The 20,640-nt window shown below is 41.7% G+C and overlaps 1 protein-coding gene across 2 annotated transcripts in view; it reads left to right on the top strand.

The window, feature by feature from the left end:
* The first annotated feature begins 610 nt into the window (after positions 1-610).
* Positions 611-20,640, top strand: part of GRID2 (glutamate ionotropic receptor delta type subunit 2) — a 692,796-nt gene continuing 672,766 nt past the window's right edge. For both annotated transcript variants that reach the window (XM_062575022.1, XM_062575021.1), the window contains exon 1: positions 611-698. In XM_062575022.1, coding sequence (XP_062431006.1) covers positions 611-698 — 88 coding nt within the window. The remainder of the gene's footprint in view (positions 699-20,640) is intronic.

Below are 20,640 nucleotides of genomic sequence, written 5' to 3'. Positions count from 1 at the left end.
AGAGGGTGGGGGGAAATCTCTGCATTACTATCTGCATTACCTTGAAGTTCACTTTGTTTTTTTGGCCTCCGGGGGGGCTTTTCCTGCAGGAATCTGGCTGCTGGAGCCGGGATCGCCGCCTCGCCCGCTGCCCCTTGCTGAAGGCGAGCCGTTTGCTGCGGGCTCCCCCGGCTGAGCGGCTCTGCGTGGCTCGCGTGTGCGTGTGTGCGCGCGTGTGTGCGTGTGTGTGCGCGTGTGGAAGTTGCTGTGCAGCAGCCGGGACCGAGCGGATCGCTGGACCCGGCGGAAGGATGGGGATTGTCTGACCAGCAGAGGCGTCTGCTGCCCGCCGCGGCGCCCGGGCTGGATGGATTTGCTCCCCGCGCTCCCGGCAACTCCGGTGCTGCCCAGGAGCCCCCCGAAGTGAGGCGGGGGCTCGCCGCGCCGCGGGGAGAGGCGCCCGGGGCCCCCGGCTCGCCCCCTCTCCCAGCCGCAGCTGGGCGCCGGCCATCGGGATTTACACGCTCCTCCGGCGCCTCAAACTCTTGGGCTTCCTGCGCCGCGTTACCCTTTTCTTTGGCATCGTTCTGCGAAGAGATCTGTTGTTACAAAGCTTGGACCTCCGGAGGAGATGGAAGTTTTCTCCCTCATCCTGGTTGTGTCCGTCTGCTGGACTCGAACCTGGAAAGCGGCGATTGCAGATTCAATCATTCATATCGGTAAGGGGGCTGCTGCGTCTGCTGGTGCTGCTGGACACTTTTCCAGCTCTCCTTCGCAACCTTCTCTCTCTCTTTGCAGTCTTCCTCCCCCCCTGCCCCCCGCTCCTTCTTTTTATTATTATTTTTTATTTTTGTATCCTTTGCTTGCTTGTTTGCTTTCCCCCCCCTTTTTGTTTGCTCCCCTCTTACGATCGCTTTCCGCAGGGGTCTGGGGTGTTCTCTTTCCCCCCACCCCGCTGTGGGTGAAGGTTTCTTTCCGGCCGAGTATGTGCGTGCTGTAGACCTTGAGGTGCTGCGCGGCCGCTTACGCGCGGGCCAGCACCGAGGGACGCTTGGCCGTTCCCCCGCGCAGCCCCTCGCCTCCGGCCGCCGCCGCCGGCAGGGGACCAACCCCCAGTCCCCCCTGGCTTTCCCACTGCACAGTCGCCCCCTCCCCTGCCTTCACCGCCCCCCCCCCCCCCCCCCCGCCTGCCTTCCTCCGCCTCGGCGGAACAGGTGGTTTGGCAGGGCGGGCAGCGCCGGGCCGCCCCGCGCCCCCTCCCGCGGCCGCCGCGCCGCGGGGGCGGCCGCCTCGCCTGCCCTGCGTCCCCGCGGCGGCGGGCGGCGGCGGCGGCAGCGCGCCCCCCCTCCCGGCGGCGCCCGGCAGCGCGGCTGCGGGCTCTGCCTGCAGCCCGCACCGCGCATCGCGCACCCCGCCACGCTCCGGGCCGCGCTTCCACGGCCAGAGGAGGGGGCGGTGTTTTACACCCCCCCCTCCCGCCGCCGCTCGGCGATCTGCAAGCGAAACACGCAGGAGCGTGGAAACGGTGTGGGGAGGGGGCTGGGCCCCGGGCAAGGGGCATGTGGGGCCCCCGGTGTCCGCGTCCCCCTCCCCGGCGGCGGAGTCGCCTGCAGAAGATGTCTGCTGCCCGCAGGGCCCCGCGCCGGGGCAGCGGTGCCGCGGCGGCCCTCGGCGTGAGCCGCCTGCCCGCGGGCGCTGCCGCTTCCCCCGCTCCGGCGGCGTCGCGGGGCGAAGCCGCCTCGCCGTGCGCGCCGGGGAGCCAGGGCTCTGCGCCCTCCTCTTAAAGGGAGAACCACGGCTCTGCCTTTTCCGATCCCTTTTTCTCCCCCCTTGATTCTTCCCCGTTGTAAACTGTTAAAGCAACACTAGGAGACGGTTATGCCTTGCGACTCGCTTCTTCGGCGCTCCTAACGCGCCGTTCAAACGTTAGGGTGTGGGGGGAAAGCCTCGCCGCGTAGCAGCTGAGGAGGTTTTGGCAATCGCCGGCGCGCCGTCCTGCCCACGGGCGGGGGGAGCGGTGCTGCGAGAGCTGCTGGTGCTTGCGCGGGCATCACGGGAGGCGGCAGCTTCTCCTCTGTTCACGTTCGTGGTAATTCCGTGCGTTTCACTTGTTTACATATGATGAATACAACACGTTTTACCGCTCCTCTCTTTTATAAGGCTATTAGCGGTTAGATGCATCAACATAGTAAATCTTGCTTGAACAGAAAAAATTCCAAAGTAGTTGCTTCTCACGCAATTAATTTGTCTTGAGAGACAAATAGTGCATTTGACAAGGGGATTAGCTCTTTTTATAGACTGCTTTATGTTGCCGTGAAAATGGCAAATTGATAATTGTTACACAGAGCTTTAAATCTTCATAACGAATACACTGAGAATAAATGACCTCAAATTAGAACTGTTAACATTAAATGAGTAGATGCTAAACATTCAAACTTGTGCAGCTCACAAATGAAAATTTGACCCCCAGTAATGCAACTGTGTTTTATGACTCAGGTATTCTGAAACCCTTTTGTTTTTTCCCCACTTGCATTGAGTAAACTTAAGTATAAAATGTTTAGATGTACATAATAAACAGTATTTATTTGTATGAGTTATGAGAAGGGATGGCAGGGTACTCTGTGAACAAATTAAATATAAAACAGTTTTTAAAGCCAAATAAGAAAACCAAATACTCATTTTCAAGGGAAACAAAATCTTACCACAGGTAGTATTGATACCTTAGGCAACAAACAAAATAAACCTGTCATATTTTGAGAATTTTACAGTTTTAATATATTACAGCGGAAAATATTTTCCCATGTATAGGAGGGGAGGGTAGATGGACGTAAGTAACGCATTTCCTGTTAGAATTAGTGGTAGAGATTAATAAATTGGTGATGGCAGTGGGAAGAGAGCAGCAACTCGTATTTAGATACGATACACTTTTTTCACATTTTGTCTTCTGAATGATTATAGCTGTGGCTTTTGATTATTAGGACAAATCTGTGTGCATGCATGTGTTTTTCTTTGTGTAAATGTGCACATTTAAAATAAGCATTTTGCTATATCTGTTATTTTGAATATTGGTTGGGCTGCTTATGGGCTCTACATTTCTGCTGGCCTGCTATTATAAATAGGAACTGGCAGTTCAGAAAGACTACATTGAACACTCTTGTGAGAATGTTGAAATGAATCGACTCTGCTGTAATTTTCCTTACCCCTATATAAAAAAGAAAAGGGCAGGGTTACCATGTCAAAACTGTGCAATTCTGTATTATGCTGCTTCTCTGAGCCCGAGCATTGATTGAGTAATTTCATCAGACCCACATTACTTGATTGCTTAGAAGTTTCCTAATGATCTGTATGCTGTAGGAAGAATCCGAAAGTCGTGAGCAGAATGGCAATGATATTGTGTTTTATGAGGCTATTCAAAAAGTCGCTCTGATTTATGTAGCTCGAAAGCTCCAAAGTCTTTGAGATTAGCCACGCTGCCTGATATTTTCTTCATACATCAGTTGTCCCACACTCCTCACTCCCTGAACAGGAGTTTAGAACAGTGCTTTAATTAAGCAGGGATTAGGTGGCATTTCTTGTCAACTGTACAATTTGTATGTGCTTTGTATCTTCTACAGTTGATGGTCTCATGCTTTTATATTTTGTACTTTGTGCTCATTTTTCCCCGGACATGTACACAGTAATATGCCTGTATGTGCATATGGATGTTCTAGTCCACATACAGAAGGATTTATGCAAAAAGTGTGTGTATTAGATGCAGCAAAATCACTTAAGTTACCTATCACATACTATGGTACTGAAGTTCTTGCTGAAAAAATATACTAAAAATTTTCGAGTGCAGAACTATGCAACAATGGTTAAGATATGGTGATTACTGCAAGTAAGCAGATATACTCACTGTATGTTTACCAGTGGCTTCAGCCATATGTACCCAGTTGTGTATTGTCCTGAGCTTTTCTTTTTTTTTAATGGCAAGTTCAGATTTTTTTTTTCCTTTAAGAGAGAAAATTTGATGTCCTCTCTCTCCTTCCTTCTCTCAGCTTGTAAGCTCTTTGGGGCTAGGACTGTTTTGTTCCTGGTATTAGAAAAGTTCTTAGCAGTGCTGGGTGGTGAGTGAATTCATCCTTTAAAGCTTTTCTGTAGTGTAGATAATAATATCAGGGCAATTGCATGAAGGAGTTTGTCTCTTACTTCTTCCAATAAGACATTAGCGTCCTTCAAATATAAAAATTCTTTGTCAGGGAAAGGGAATCATAGCTTGGTGATACCCGTGTTTCATCTTGAAAGCTGTTGCACTGCAAAGCACTTGGCTTTTTACATTATTAACAGGAATTTAATTTGCTATGCAACTGGTAAAGCCTTGTTAGAAAGTACATAGTGTATGTCAGTAACTGTTCATTATTCTCACGTTAATTTTGTAAAGTACAGGATACAAATAAAGAAATCTGTATGTGCATGTAGTACCTGTGGTTGCTACAGATTAGCCTTGAGGTCTCTGTTTTCCCATCTCTAGAATGTGCCAAAGTGACTGGTCTCTTTTAAACATATGTGCTGATGAAGACCTGCAGCACAGTGGGTTAGCGGCCAGGAGGTTTTGTTAGTAGCTATGTTCCACTTAAATGAATAGTGTGCACGACATGGTTTATGTTTCTATCTGTGCGTGTTTGTCAGAGTCCAATGCTCTCTGACCAGCTTCTTTTGGATATTCCGCACATACAGATGGTGCAATGTTTAAAGTTTATTTTGAAGATACTTGATGTTATATGGGATTTTTGATTTAGTAGAGTGATTCGGCATACTGAAATCACAATTCAAGTGTACACTTACACAGTTCAATCACAATACCAATGTGGTTGTCATTACTGGCCTCCATAATATACTCACTGTCATGACACTAGGTGTCCCCGATTGCTGGGGAGGAATACGTGGTTTGAAGCCAGCTCAAGCCCACTGCTTTCTCCAAATCCCTTTGCTGGTTGTTGAGGTTTTTATACTTTGTGTTGGGTTGAGCCCAATGCATTCACTTCCCCCATGCTGGTCTGGCTATCTCAGGGAGACATTTGCGTTCCTTGGATCAGCTCAGGCAGAAACATTCAGACCTGGTCTGTCACTACTTACCTGAAACAAAGGTGGTCCTCTGGCCCCCTCTGGGTTGAGAGATAAAGCCAGTTCTCTGTGCCTCCACCATTCCTGAGCTCATGGGTACCCTGTCCTTGCCCTTCTCCTCTGAGCCTTCTTCCGTTGTAGGGGTTATTCCCAACCAGTCACAGCATTATTTCTGAAACTCTCTCCCAGGAGCTCAGATTTGCAACAGCATTTCAGGTTCCTATAATGTATTTTAGTGCAAGTTCCTCTACAGCTGAAGAGGGATCATTTTCCATGCAGTAGATTACTTTGCTATCCTCCCAGGATGTGTTTGCCATTAGGTGTCACTGCTTTCTGGAGTGTTTCTTAGCGATCACCAGGGCCTGATCCAGAGGCTGGCATAATTTAGGTGAGTTGTTTTGTTGGTTTTGGAAGATTTTAAATTGACGCTGCAGCTTGCTTACTACAGCGGGCTCCTTTTCGTGTTCTTAAATAATTCTTAGCATTATTTCTAGATCTTTGTCCTTTACAAAGTCATACAAAAATAACATGCCATCCTATTTCAAGTGGCTTCCTAACAAATGCCTGACATGGCAATCACTGATGCTGCTGTGTGCTTTGAAATGACTGCTTATGGATGTGCAGTCTTTATTCTCACAATGCCATCTTTGAAAAAACACACTGGAGGAAAATCTTTTAAGACTGTGACTGCATAAACCTACCAACTAAGGTTCATTTAACTTAATGAACAAAGGCATTAAGTATAGTTCTCTTCCACTCCCTGGCCCTGTAAAGCAAGTGGTATTGGCAGGAGATGACTTTTGTAAGCCATTAGGTTACTCCCTAGATATAGACCTGAACTTGCATCATTTTTTTCCATTTGATATATAGCTATCTATAATCTGCTGTGACAGTCTTTTTTTTTTTCCCCTTCTGAAATTTATTGGAGGCTTTTGCCTTTTGAGGTTTGTATTTTTACTCTTTTGTCACTGCTACTCCATTACTTTGTTATTTCAGCATGCTAAAAAGGATTTTAGAGTGATTCGTAAGAAGAAGCAGTTTTAGAATTAATCTCTTGACTATCAGTTCTAATTATTTTCTGTAATTAACGGTTCAAATTATATATGGAAACACAGTAAAACTTCCTTTAATAACCCACCCTCCAAACATAGTTTGTGTTTATAACTTCAGCATTCAAAATACTTCTTAGTCATAGCCATTTACAGATGCTTTTTGCTCTTTCTAGTAGTACTCTTGGGCCAATTCTTGTAAAAGAAAACACTATTCATAAAATGGTTTATAATTGTTGTAAAATACAGAAAATAATCAAAAGTTTGAAAGCATGTTTTGTAAGCATATATTGTAATACCTGATAGCTTACTGTGTGAAAGATACTGTCTTCAGGTGATGCAGTGGTAATGAGGTTAAACTAGGATACCTCCCTGCCTCCCAAACTCATTTGTCACCTTTTGGGTTTTAAGTATAAATTTGAACTCCCGAAGGAACAAATGGTTATCTAAGCTGATGAAACTGGAAGAAAAGTTGGACTCCGGAGGCACTATAGAGGTTGTATCAGACTTGCCATGTCTGTTCAAACTGAGGCAGCCCCACGCCCCTCCAACGTTGCGACGCTGCTGTCCAGGTCAGGGCTCCCATCGTGCTGATGCTCATCTTTCCGAGCCCCAGATACGCTTACGTGTTTGTTGGGTCTGGAAATGCCAGGAAGCTGTTAGGACAGTCACAGCCCAACGGTAAAGCGTAAGCTGTGGTTTGCTGGCAAACCATACTGTGGCTGCTGGGGTTTGGGCATAAATGCTTGGGTTTCTCTTGTAGCATTCTGCAACCTGTACTGACTGGCTGTCTAGCAATTAGCTTCCTGCTAGGCTTCTTGGATACAGGGGCTATTTCTCTTCTTCCATGATATATTTTTTTGCCTTCTTTACACCATGGACTAGGTCCGTTAGCAGGTAGAAGTTGACCTGTTGCTCGAGTTACAATGGCTTGTTACTGCACTAATGTTGAGTTTGGCTGCGCTGCCTGGGTAGGCTAGTAAACGGTATTAGAGAAGGTGTGATAGCGAGCTGTTGGAATGTGATCCTTGGCACTGAATATGTGCTAAATGCCTGTTAAGTAAGTGTGCTGGTTAAGCCGTCTTCAGCACCAGGTAATGAAGGCCTGAAGAAAACCTCAGTTCTTGGGCATCCGTGCTAAGCAGCATGCAGAAAAGAAGAAGGAATTGCTGTTGTCTCCCGCCGTGAGGCCGGATTTAACTGTGTATTCTTGGCACAGAGGCGGTAAGTTAAACATAGAGATGGAAAATGGAAGCACTTTGTGGAAGAGTGGGTGAGGAAAAAGTTTCTTTCTTGCCTTACCTTTCTGTACTTCAGTATCTTTCTGTGAACCCCCACAGGACTGTTTTTCTTCCATTACAGGAATCAGGTTTTGTTTTCCAGTTATTGTAGGCCAAGCGGTTATGTGAGAAATGATGGAGTGAGGGGAAGATTCTCCTGTGTCTGAAAGCACTATAATTAATAATGGTTTATGTGACTTGGAGAGTTATTACTGGTCCGTATAAATGTCACGGAGGACACGGAATGAAATTGAAGGTTAGGAGATGAAATGTGCTGGAGTTTGGATGGCAGTTATAAAACTTGGCAAGAGATAGGGCTTGAAATAGTGCTGCATTGTAAGGTTCAAAATTTATATCCTCATTTCAGTGATAATATGCTTAATTCAAAGATGGAAACATTTTGTGTTCTGTACTGTAGTGCTGAGCGCGCTTCGTCTATATAGGCTTGTTCCTGCTTTGGGATGGGGTGAAGGCATCAGCTCGAGGAAAACGTGTGCTGTAAGCTTTAAGTGTTGCACAGAGAGACCCGTGAAAAGTGCCAAGTGCTTAACAAGGAAGGATAACAGAGTAACTACAAAATTTCTATATAGCATTAAAGTTATATTGGAAGACTGTGATGCAGAGACAAATATTGTAGTATTAGTCAGTTGTGAACGGATTGATAGCGGATTTGTAAGTGCAGGGTTAGATTTAAAGTAGATTTTCATTGTATGCAGTAGTGTGGGAATGGCAGGGAAGTAGGGTGGAAAAAGAGATGAAAGGTAAAAGTTTCCTGATAATTATGCTAGGTTTATCTTACAAGCCATACTCAAGAGGAAATTGAAAAGGAAGCTGAAGAAGATGTGAGGAGGGGAGGAAAATAAGCCACCAGTTCTCCGTTCCTTCCTCTTTAGGAGCTGTGTAATATTCCTGCAACTACTTTGCTAAGTAGAAATGATCAGAACCAGAAAGGGGAAAATGTGAAGGCATAGAATTTAAATGAAGAATTATATGTGTGTTTTAACCTATTAGATAACACTCTGCACTGAAATGCTAATTATTCCTAATTGTGATATTTGCTTTGCCCATGAATAAAATATCACATATCTAATGAAATATGCAGTGAAAATCGTTGTAAAATTCTTCTTGGAGTCTTTTACGCAGATTTAAAAGATTTAATCTTTTATTTCTTCATTGCTTTTTAAATCATTAACTTTCTGTAATCAGTTGGATTGCTAAAGCCACTATCCAGTGAACCTTACAATAATTGCTTGTTTTGCAGAACAATTTTTTGTTACTCCAGCCATATCTTTCTCACAGTGGAGATGGTGATTTTATTAAATTAATTCACTTGTGATAAATCAAAATCAAATAGCACCACTCTGGTGATGTGGAAAGTAACTCTGGATTTTATTGCTTTGTAAGAAACATACAGAGCAGAGGATGGCTTATCAGCAGAGCTCAGTGTTAGGCCTGGGTTTGTTGTACTTCTGTATACAAGTGTAATAATAACCACTTTGGCAATAGAAAAATGAAAAACAGGGCAGGTTTTCCTGCTTCAGAATTCCGACACTCAAAGCCTGTGTTCAGGACCTAGATCCGATAATAGAAGGTAATTTGATTTGTTTTTAAAGCACTCAGGCAGTCAAGTCCCATTGATGTCTAGTAGAGCTTAGGCTTCTGAGCCGCTGAGATGTTCTTGAAGACATCAGTTGTCTTTCTCAGGTGACAAGAAACTATTTGCAGAGTTACCGAACTGATTGCAACCAATACTGAATGTAAACTGGCAGTATACCAAATGCTCAAAGCAAGCAACAGGGAGATCTCTAAATCAAGCACCATTAAAAGTGGACATTTGTTGCTGCATGCTCTTTGCCTTATTACATTCTTCACAATGTTCCAGTGTAAATGTTTTGGTATGTTTTAAAAACATGTTATGTACTGGAGAGGTTGTTAAAGAGAAAAAGATGGCAGGAAAGATCTGTTTCTAAGTCAGCAAAGCCTGTATGTGTGTGTGTATATATATATATATATATATATATATACGTATATGTGTATATACATATATACTGCAGACTGTTTAATGAAATGAAAGGTTTATAACTACTGTTGGGTATTAAAATACATGTACTTGTTTACTTTTATTCATTGTTTTTATTCGCTTTTGTGTATTCCAAGTTCATGGCAGGCAGCTGTGACGACAACTAAGTTCTGTAGTCTTAAATATTTGTTTTTCCTGCCCATGAAGAATAAAATTAAACAGATATGAAATAAGTAACATATCTGTTATTTGGGCAGATAAAGCTGTATGTTTTTTTTCTGGAATTCCACTTATTTGGCCTCTTTTGAGACAAATATACATCCAAATATATGATATTGGTTGCCAAGATTAATGTTAATCCTTCTTTAACTCTTTCCTTTGTGGATCTAAAGGCCTAAGCAGTGTTGTGAAATACTGAACAATATACTTGCCGTAAATTCTTTATAGCAATGTGCTATTTATGTACTACTAAATTTTCTAGTTCTATGCTGCAGCGTAATAGCTAGCAATGTGGTATGTATTTATGTACAAAATATGCACTCTTTTTCAGTAAGTAGAGGGCTTACTCTTCTTGAAAATGTTTGCCTGGATTTTTTGCTTTAATTTCAAATGAAAATATTTTCCTGGCCTGTAAGTAATGGCACAGAGACTTGGAAGGCTTTTTACTTACAGGCAGGAAGTCTTAACATGAGTATCAATTGGGAGATGGCACCCTACCGTGCTAGAAACTCTACAAATAGGAAACAAAAAGTTTGGCTGTCAGAAGATCTCAAGATGAAGTGAAAGAAAGGACTTGAATCTCTCTGCAGCTCAGGTATTTTGTACACCAGGAGACAAAGTTCCGATCTTTTGGGATGTTTTGAGAGACAAATTCTTTCATTCATGTTTGTGAATGATCAGCTAGGGGTATAAAGGCACAAATGTATGCAGCTATATGTCAGCAGGAGTATACTGAAAGTATACATACAGTGTGGCTGAGCTCAGTAATTCCGTAGTGTTTGGTCCTTTGTTATGAAGGTGACACTTAGTGATGTGGTTTAAGATAATTATTAGGAAATTAAGGGCAGAAATGTGTATTGCCAATGAAATTGATTAAACTGGCAAAATAAAAAGTCATTATCATCTGTTGTTTTCAACATATTTTTCTCTGCCTTTACCTAGTGCAGCTTGTGTGCCCACGCTCTCTGTCTTGCACATGCTTGTGCTTCCTTTTTGTGGGAGGGAGGACACAAATATTTCATAATACAGTTTTGGAGATGTCTAGGTAGAAAGAAGAGAGCCCTAGGTGGAAAGAACATACATGTTGCAAAACATCCCCATTTGTTTAAAGGAAGTGTTTAAATATAATCAATGATTCGGAAAGCATCCAAAGCCTCATTAGTTAGCCTCATTTTGTTTTTAAAATGTTATTTAAATATTACTGAAACAATCTAGAGAATTGCTAAGCTGTCCTGTTATGGAATTGGATTGCATCCTGTACAGATATGAGAAATACACATCTACTTGAAAAAGTTCTCTCAGTTTTGCCGGTTGTTCAAAGAATGTGGTGACAACTTGAAGCAGAACAAAGGGGGATGAGGGGGAACCTGGGCAGCAAGCAAGAGTGGACCATATCCAAGAAACTAGCTTGATAGGGAATGACTGGGAGGTCCAAAGCAGTGAGGCATTGGGGTGGTCTGAACCATTACCATTAACAAGAAGAATAAAATACAAAATATGCATTGAGTAGAACAAATCTGGAAATACTGAGTTTATATGAAACTAAACCGTAGATTGGAAAGTGGTATTGTTTCTCCCTGCCTGATCTCCGTAGTTTCATTTTAAATTATTCCATTTATGTGGTAGATTTTTTTTTGTTCTTTAGTTTGTAAATGTTCCTGACCACTCCTTTGCAGAAAGATGAGGTTCATTATAGCTTTGGATTATCTAGTACCTTGTATAAATAAGACGTACAAACAACGAGTGGTGCTCAAGTGCCATCTTTCACCTCTCTACACCTAGGAAAGCTCCAACTGTATTGCGCCTTGCTGTGCCTTGGCGTTATCCTTCTGATTAAATAATCTTCCTGTGCTCTCTCTGTGCAGTAACTTATTGCTGGTCTGTTCTGTGTCTCCGTGTAAGCTTGGCTACTGTGCCTGGTGAGTGAAAGGAAAGGAAGCGTAATGCCATAGCCTCTGCTCCAAATCTGACCAAATTTAGGAAGGAAGTAAAGGAGAAATAGCAGAGCATAGTTCTGGTTTCAAAGATTATAGTGTGATTTGTGGACAGAGATACAGGTTTCTTCTCCTCTCTCGAATAGCTGTACAGTTCTTATTAAAAAATAAACTTCTCTTCAGTGAAGCTTTGGAGTGGAACTGCTTTTATGCTTCTCTTGCTGCGTATGTGCTCATTAGGGCTGCTGGGGCTAATGTTTGGTTTTCTGCCAGTATCAGCCTCATCCAACCTCCATTCGCAGCTATGAAGAGACAGCCACTGACTTGTGTTTCCTTTAGATGAGACACATTAAGACTTGGGGTTAATGGATTTTTAAATATATTTCTGTTTGAGATCAATGATCTTTAATAATAGGGTTGAATGATATATGGGAGGACAAGGTAAATACCTCCACAGGGGAAAAAAGATAATGATACCAATTGGAAACTGCTATTGCTGCAAATCATCTCCTGCTGGATTTAGGAATAAAAAAAAATGTTGTTCATTAAAGTACCTTTTTTTCTTTTCTTTTTTTTTTCTTTTTTTTTTTTTTTTTGTCATGCATTTCCCCCCATTTCTTGTAAGACTGCCAAATGTCCCTGAGGCTAGAATTAATTGGCTCTTTGTGTTGTGTCAAGTAAGGAGTATGACTGTTTTGAGAAAATACTAGGTTTATAGACTTCTGTCTAGAACATGAAAGGGAGAGAGGGGCTAGTCTTATATAAACTAGATCCTTACATTTTTTTTTTAACCGATAGCTTGGAGTAGAATAGAATAGAAATGAATAGAATATTGAAATTGTCCATGCTTGTGCTTTGCAACTTGTTAAAATCATTCCTATAACCCCCAGCTCTTCATCCTGCTAATTCTCCCTTTAGAACATGCATGTTTGATTTTCTTTTCCTTTCACCTCCAGGCGTCTGCAATGAAGAAGGAAATATCTGCCAGTTAGAAATAACCGATACTTGTTTTTAAAGGCACCTTCTAGTAAGTGCCGTGGAAAGGTATTTTGTTTTTGTTTGTTATTTTAGAGATACAGTAGAGGTTGCCAGTTGAGGTTCATTTCACAAATTCTTTCTGACCACTTTGAATTCTAATGTTTTTCACATCTTCATCATTTTCAATACTGCTGTTTCAAAGGACACTTTTTACAGTAGCAAGAAGTCAGTGGACAGCAACGGATACAGATGTAAGCTTTGAAATAGCTCTTTTGTGGAGGGTTTGAGAAGTATGTCTTGGAGCTGCTGCATTAAAATTCCAAAGTGTTAGTTTAAATGTAATAATGCTTTGACAAAGTGCTACTACCATCTGCTAGGGAGGATTAGTACTATTTAAAAATCTCCATAATTCCCAGAAAGAGTAGAGTAGTCATGGAGTGAAGAATGTCTAGCTCTAAATTAATATTTAGTTCAAGGATTCACAAACTCTGTGTGTAGACCGCTGCCTACTAGAGATTGAGTCACACTCTCAGTTCACATCGATTGGTAAATATTTTTGGTGCATGAATAGGGTGATCTCTACTTCTCTAACAGTGTGGAACTTGGCCCTCAGTTTTGCAGCAGAGTCCTTGCTATTTGCAGTGACTTCTCATTCACATCATAGTAACTACAAATACATTTTGTATGGCAAAGAAACAAAGAAATGCGCTCACTGTGGGTATTTAGAAAGCTTCATTGATTAGCCATTCCTTATCATTTAGTTCTCATCACTGAGAAAGAGTTCTTTGCATAACGTCCCGTAAGGCTTTACAACTTAAACAGCCTTTTCTGTATCTAAAAGTCAGTCGTCGTCCCCCCAAACGAATGATCTGTTGTTTGAAATGTTCTCAGTAGCAGAACCTCTCCGTCCCCAGACGTCTCGCAACTGAATATGCAGACGTAATTCAACCTCCAGTAAGAACAGGGTCAGACCACTTTCCAACCTATTCCAAAAATCAACATAACTCGCTGTTATCCGCTAGAAAATGATTTTTGCAGCAGTATTAAGGCTGCTGTACTCATTGGAACAAACAGCTAAATTTTGCTCAGTGTTTTAAGGTGGGAGCAAGAAAAGACATCTAGTAATGACAAACTATAGCTGTCAATCTGCTAGTTTAGGAAGATCCATATGGAGTGAAGAAGTGGAGAGAATGAAAATTCTTCTGTCATCTATCCTGGGAAAAAATGGCTAAAACTTTAGTTTTGGAGATATTAAAAGATGCACTTTGAAAATTCTGGTTGAGAAGAAAAAAGAAAACACTGCCACCAGAAGCATTTTGGTGTCTTTCTCTTCCTTTCCTTAAGGGGTTCACTAAATTTTGCTTTGTTTGCATTCTTGCATGGAGTGTAACTGATGGTCTTGAATAGCTCTGCAGAGAAGTAGGTCATATCTCTCATGTGCCTTCAGCTGAAATACTTTTTGGTCAGTACTACTTCCTGGGGCACACATCTTTTCTGTGTGCCTGTTGGTACAATGGATCCCTGGTCCAGCGGGATTCTCTTCTGCGACCAACTCTCCTAGGTGTAATAGCAGTTCTTACCTTTAATTCTTGTTTATCGGTTTTCAGTGCTGAAAGTACAACTGGGACTGACGGCTTATTTGAAGAGTCACGACTCTCTCTTGTTACTTAAGGTACAAAGAACTTGACCTCCCCCGGCGCCCCGCTCAGGAACTCTTGCCCCTTCGCCTGCTTTTCACATGGAAAAGCTAATCACCTTTGGGAAGTAGCTTGCCTGAGACGCGGCACTGCAGAGCCAGGCTAAATGAAAGACTTCTTGGCTGTTTCTTGCTCAGTCCAAGCGACTGTAGTGTTTTGCACCATCACTGAAATATGTTTTAGTTTATCCTGTGTGAAAGAAGGAGTTCAAAGAGCTGACAAATAGCGAACGTGTGTTTGAGGTATGGTGAATGGGGGCTATTTGTACCGCGAGAATATGGTTTAATCTTAAGGGTGATTCTTGTCATGCTATTGCTTTTTGCTAAGAAAGGCTTTTGTTTCCTTTCACTTCTGATATATACACGGAAGTAGGAACAGAAGGATTTTCCACACGTTTTTAGCAAATAATAGGCCAATGAGATAGAGGTGCTAAGTCTGCAGCCATCAGTCAGGAAACTTCTCCTTCCCATGGGGACTTAGTGTATCGTGACTACCTGCTAAGTAAGTAGAGCTAGACTGGGGGCTAAGTAAACTAGGTGAACTGCCTGGTCACCCTTCATGGCAACAGTCAGACTTGTTGCAACGTTTTCCTCCGCTTGCTTCCTTTTGCTCAAATGTTTAACTTAAAAAAAAAAAAAAAAAAAAAAAAGTTTTAGTGCTGACAGGTTCAAAGCATATATGAGCAGAGACCATAGTTTATAAATCAACAACTTGTGGTAGAAGTAGTGAGGGTAATTTCCACATACTGAATCCCTTATTTTTTTGTGGTGACACACAGCTATTTCTAGCAGCTACCTTTCTAATCACTCCTCTCCTATTCCCAGCACCTTGGCAGAGACCGAAAGGGATGGGTTTCACCAGGAGCAAAGGAAGGAAGGACTTGTTATAGTAGCACTGAAGAATAAGGGTCTGGAAGGGAGAAGGTGGCTGAGATGTGGGTGAATAAAATAATGTTTCTGCCTCCAGCATAGTGCTTATGTTCCAGCTGTGTCTTCCTTTAAGGTCACAGGCTCTAAACATTTTCTTTTTTTTTCTTTCTTTTTTCTTTTTTTTAACTGTGCAGAGAGATGCAAGCTGGTTTGTGAAAATTTTTTGGAAATGTTCAGAAGTGTAGCTCCTCCAGTAAACTCTGCTCAGTACCTACCTCTATTTACAGATAAGCAAATACCTTTTTAAAAAAAACCATAGTTGCCAGAAGGTAGGACAGGTTGGCTGAGGGCAATTAATGTCAGGGGACTAAGTGAGAAGAAACTGGGAGTAAGCTAGCCCAAAGCTACTCCCATGTTGGAGGCAAATTAAGTGGTTTTCTGCCAAACCACTCGTGGTGGCTGAGTGCTTGTGGCAGACTACGTGTATTTTGGGGTCGGTGTGGTGTTGCCCTCCTTTCACAACCTCTCACCAAATAACCTAGCTCATGCCATGGCCACACTGGCCCTCCTAGTGTATATGCAAGCTGCTGCCACCTTTCTCTTTTCTCAGAAATTTTCTTTCATCTCACCCCATCAAAAGTTTGCCTTTATTCTCCTACCACAGAAGCCACTTACAGGGGGAGCTGAGGCTTTGCCTGTGCATCAGCAGTTTCTTGCAGTGATCAAATATCAAGGGACAAAGCTAGGCCAGTTGGGCATTTTCTGCGTGTTGGCATTTACTAGAAGCAGTTGTGCGGGTGTCTCGCTCTGTCTCGGGTCAGTTCTTGCAGACTGAGATGGATACCTAAGTTACACGTGTCATCAGAGTACTGGTATTGCCAACAATCCCCTTGGCTTTTTAGAGACCCAGAATTTTAAGATAATATAATTGTATGTTTGTGATTGGAATGTAAATATTTATGTTGGGAACTGGTGTGCTGGTAGGAAGAGGGAGAAGTTTCTGGGGTAACAGCTTTTCAGGCAACAGCTGTCACTGAAATTCATAACTAAACCACAAGAAAAGCGTACCTCCTGTTCTCTAGTGCTGTTCCTCCAATAGCATTGGTTAGTGTTCATGTTGTGGTAATAGTACAGTCTCACCTGAGATCATGGCCTTGTTTTATGTGCTGTCTGCGTACATAGCAGAAAGCAGTCCTTGGTGAAGTTCCTGTCATCTTGCTGTCTTGTTGTTTCTTGTCAGCTTCATTTTCTTGGTCTCATGCCCCAGGACAATGCTCTTGTATTTCTGTTGCCAGAAAGGCAAGGGAAAGCTTAAATAATAGTTCTAGCTTGAAACTGTGGGAAATGCTTCTGCTCCTGTTACCTCTTACTTTTCCCCATCTGCGCTGACAGATTATAAACACAACATAATTTTTGGAATCCAAGTACTTATCAAAATCCTCATAACATTGCTTATTTATCAGTGTGCTCCTTGTAGAACAGGCTTTTTAGGGGCTTGCCATGGTCTGTGCAGTACTGTGCAAAGTAATGCCAGCTAGTTCCAAGGGAGCTGGTATCATCTCCATAGTATAGTACAATACCTTTAAATGGCATTGGTTTGGGTCCTAGGGCTAACTTGCCTGGGCACAGTGCCAAACTCGCTTCCTTTTAGTCTTAGTTTAATATACAGTCTGTATTCAACTGCTTTTGTACACAATCAAAGTGAAAAGGAGATAGAGAAGTTTTTCTTTTAACCTCTTTTTTCCCTAACCTACTGTGCAGCTAAGTTTATGCAGCAGCACGAGAAATAATTTTGCATACATTTGCTTTTATTTCATGCAAAGGGATGTTTTTGCCTTCAGCTGCTGACCACTGAGTCAAGTACAGCCTTGAAATATTCTTGAAGTTTAAGTTTTCCTATTCAGTTAAGATCAGAAAGAACTTGTCATTGTCTCATCTCACCTTCTGGGCAGCCTGGACTACAGCGTCTGTTTGAACATTTTGCTGAATGTGGATGGAACTTTATTCCTATGTTGCCTATGGGGAATAGCTCCTACTAGAACAGTCATCAGAATAAAGACTGCTGACCATGCTCCTTTTCCTCACTTTTTAATTGGAATTTGATGAAAGGAAAACATGATTTTCAAACCAATGACACAAACTAGGCTACACTTTCAAGCAGGGTATAGCTTACATTATTTTCATAATCTCTGAGGGTTGTTGTTGCTGCTAACACAGTCTGATAGACGTGCATGTGTAGATAGTATGTTTGTTAGGGTATCTGGCAGAAAATTTGGGATTTCTCATGTCATTCATGTGAGAAAGCTGCTGCTGAAAGAGAATGAAATAGAATATAACTCTTATCTTACAGATTATAATTTTAGTATAAACATCATGTCCTCTGTTGCAGAACATTTGGAGAAATACGTGTCTACCACTAGGCCTGAAATCTGTTACACTCTGCCTTTTCAGGCTCCTTCTGCCATGACTTCTGAAGTCAGTATGAATCATTTCATTGGCTTTATTGGACTTTGGATCACATCTTCTCTGTTTATGTGATTCCTTCTCATCCTCTCATCCTTCCCTTCTCCCTCCCATCAACTACTTCCTTGCTATTTTTATTTGAAGTTATTACTAGCTGTCAATAGTCATGAGCAGCCTTGCAGTAATATGCATTTAGTATTCAGGCATCTGTGAATGAGAGACTACTTTGGGAAGGTTTCACATTTTTAAGTCTTAAACATAGGTGGCAATCTCACAGACACATTATTTCTGTTGTTGTTAAAATCTTTTGCATTGCTTTCCCATGTTATTGTCTCAAGATGTAAAAACTTGCTTAGGTAGTTAGTTAATTTTCAGTGGGCATAATGCCCTTCTGAAGCAACCATCTCCATCAGCTGCCACAGACAGGACCGTTGGCCTACACTAGTGTCTGACCAGGGCAGCCTTGTGTACTTACTGCTCTATTTTTTATTCCTCTGAGTGAGGATGCCTATTTCCACTAATAGAGACAAAAAATCAGTTTTATAGTTAAGGAGTAAGACTGGGGTTTGTGAAAGGTGGATTCAATTTTGGGCTCTTTTGTGATTTTTGAGGATACTAACACTTAAACATTTGAGCTGTCAAGATGAAACCATCAAAGACTCCCTGTGAACTTAGAGTAGCGTAGGCACTGTGGTACCTTGCTCAGCTGCTGTCTTTGACTTGTTGAACCTCTGTTTTCCGCATGGATAGTTACATCCCCTTACTGAACACTTTTTTTTTTTTTTTTTCCCTTGTCTGCTGAGTTTGCAAGCTCTTCAGGTAAAGCACTGTCCCGTGCTATGTGTGTGTGCAGGGCCAGTCACAATGAAACTCCATTTCAGCTGACAGCTTTGGAATTTACTGTACAACTGTTAGTCGTGAAAATGGATTTTTTGCATCAGTGACTAGAACAAGCTATTCCGTTTCAGGAATGCAAATTTGGATGCAAGCAACGAGCTCATTATATGATAGGCTTCCAAGATGATTGTTTGGGAGTGATGGAGTGGGACCGTTCACCAAGTTGTACTGCAGGACGGGAAGTGCTCATGTGGGTTGTGGCTGTTACAGGCAGAAATTGGGGCTTCAGGTGTAAGTTTCAAATACATATGTACATTTACTAAACAGTGAAGTCCTAGTATGGGTAAAGCTGCCTATGACGCAACGTTTCAAATGGTACTGTAAATACATCTCCATGGGTATACGGAATTATGGTTGCTCTTTTACATATTCTTATCAGCTGTTGCTGGCAAGCTTGCCTTATATGAAGAAATTGCTCAGTTTTGCATTTGTTGCACTGTTTGAGTGAAAATTTGGATATCCAGTTTTAAAATCTAAAACTGAAATTTGTATTTTGAATTACCAGTTTGTTTATTTGTTTTTTTTAATTATTCTGGCATATAGTGCTCTAGGATTTTAATTCCACCAAATAACCAACTAATTAAAAGAATGCAAAACTCAATCAAATTACTATACAGAAATGCATGCCTCTCTCTAAACTGGCTATATTTCAGGTGAGCTTTACAGGCTTCTTGCTTTTCATGTCTGTCTTTACCCACCAAGGTGCTGACTTTAAACACAAAGGTATTTTTGGGAACTGCACAGCCATTGGAAATTACAAGAGAAGAAACTGCAATAGCAGTTAACAGGAAGTCTTAGTGTGTTTTTGAAGGGAGAGGGACCAGTAAGTTGCTACTGTCTGAAAAAATAAACAGCATCTAAAACAATCTTGCTTATGTATCAGTTGACTGTCAAAGTAATATTTATTTAAAAACAGTCCACAGTGGGCCATAAAAATAGTCCATTGACTCATCACTTATGTTCAGCTTTCAAGTATTTTGGAGGCAAAAAGGTTCCGAGTTATCAGGAGACACTAGTATCAGAAGGAAGGAATTGAATCATATTGCCCAAGCAGAGAAGAAAACTTTTCTTTCACTGGGCAAATTGCATTCAAGACAACTGTTTTCTCAGCATATTGTTACTTGTATGCTGTTATTTGGACACCTTTATCTTTTTCCTGATCCAAATAATGTCAGCTCTTAAGTTCTGAAGAGTGTTAACTGCTGCCCTGTGTTGTGACCAGAGTTTTTATAGTTGGAGAGTCACCCTCTTCTTCTAGTTATCTGTCCTCAGGTGGATGGGTCAGTCTCTCCAGTTGTGTGTATGGTTGAAAAAAAATCCCTTTAGCCTTTTTTTCTTATTCCATTTGTGCTTTCCTTGTATGGGTATCTACTTTTTGACAGATAGAAAATATATTGTCTACATACTTTGTAATTTGTTACCCCATGGGGATGTCTGTACACTGAAGTCCATGGATTTGCATCATAGTAGCCTTAAAATATTTAAAAGAATTAAGTTTGAATAAGTTCTGAGAAGTTTATGTACTTCACAGCTTATTTTAAAGTAGTTCAGAGCCTTCATCTGGAAGTCTGTCTAAAATAATGAGTACTTTTAATGATATTTCTTGTCAGGCAAAGCAGTGTAAATATAGGACTTTTTAAAGTTGCCCAACAATTTTAAGTCTTAAATGTTAAGCATGTATTCACGTTTTAGGAAGATTTGGATTGTTTATTATGCTAGCTGAATTAATCAAATCCTATTTAAAATACTCACGGAAAGAAATGTCAGCACTCAGTGTAGAACTTTAGCTTTAGGAATAGCTTCTGAACAAACAAGGTCAGATTAGTAGCACAGATTAGAAGCAAAGGATAATACCATGGTTAAAGTACTTGACTTGCACTCAGACAACCCTGATGTTTTTCTTGGCGTTTCCACAAATTCTTGGGTGCCATGGGGCAAATCACTGGCCCGGTTCTATTGTATGCCGTGTGCCTGTGGAGTGAGTAGCACTGCCTATGTCAGTACCTTCAAAATATTATTTTGGAATTAGTGGGATCTATAATATTTCCCTAGAGTTTTTTTTTTTTTCTTTTCTTTTTTTTTCTTTTTTCTGTCATTTCCACATACAGTCTGGATGTATAGCATTTGATAATAAACATCAGAAACAAGGATT

The sequence above is a fragment of the Rhea pennata genome, chromosome 4 (genome assembly GCF_028389875.1).
Source record: "Rhea pennata isolate bPtePen1 chromosome 4, bPtePen1.pri, whole genome shotgun sequence".
NCBI classification, from domain to species: Eukaryota; Metazoa; Chordata; class Aves; order Rheiformes; family Rheidae; genus Rhea; species Rhea pennata.
This window is presented reverse-complemented; position numbering and strand designations above follow the sequence as displayed.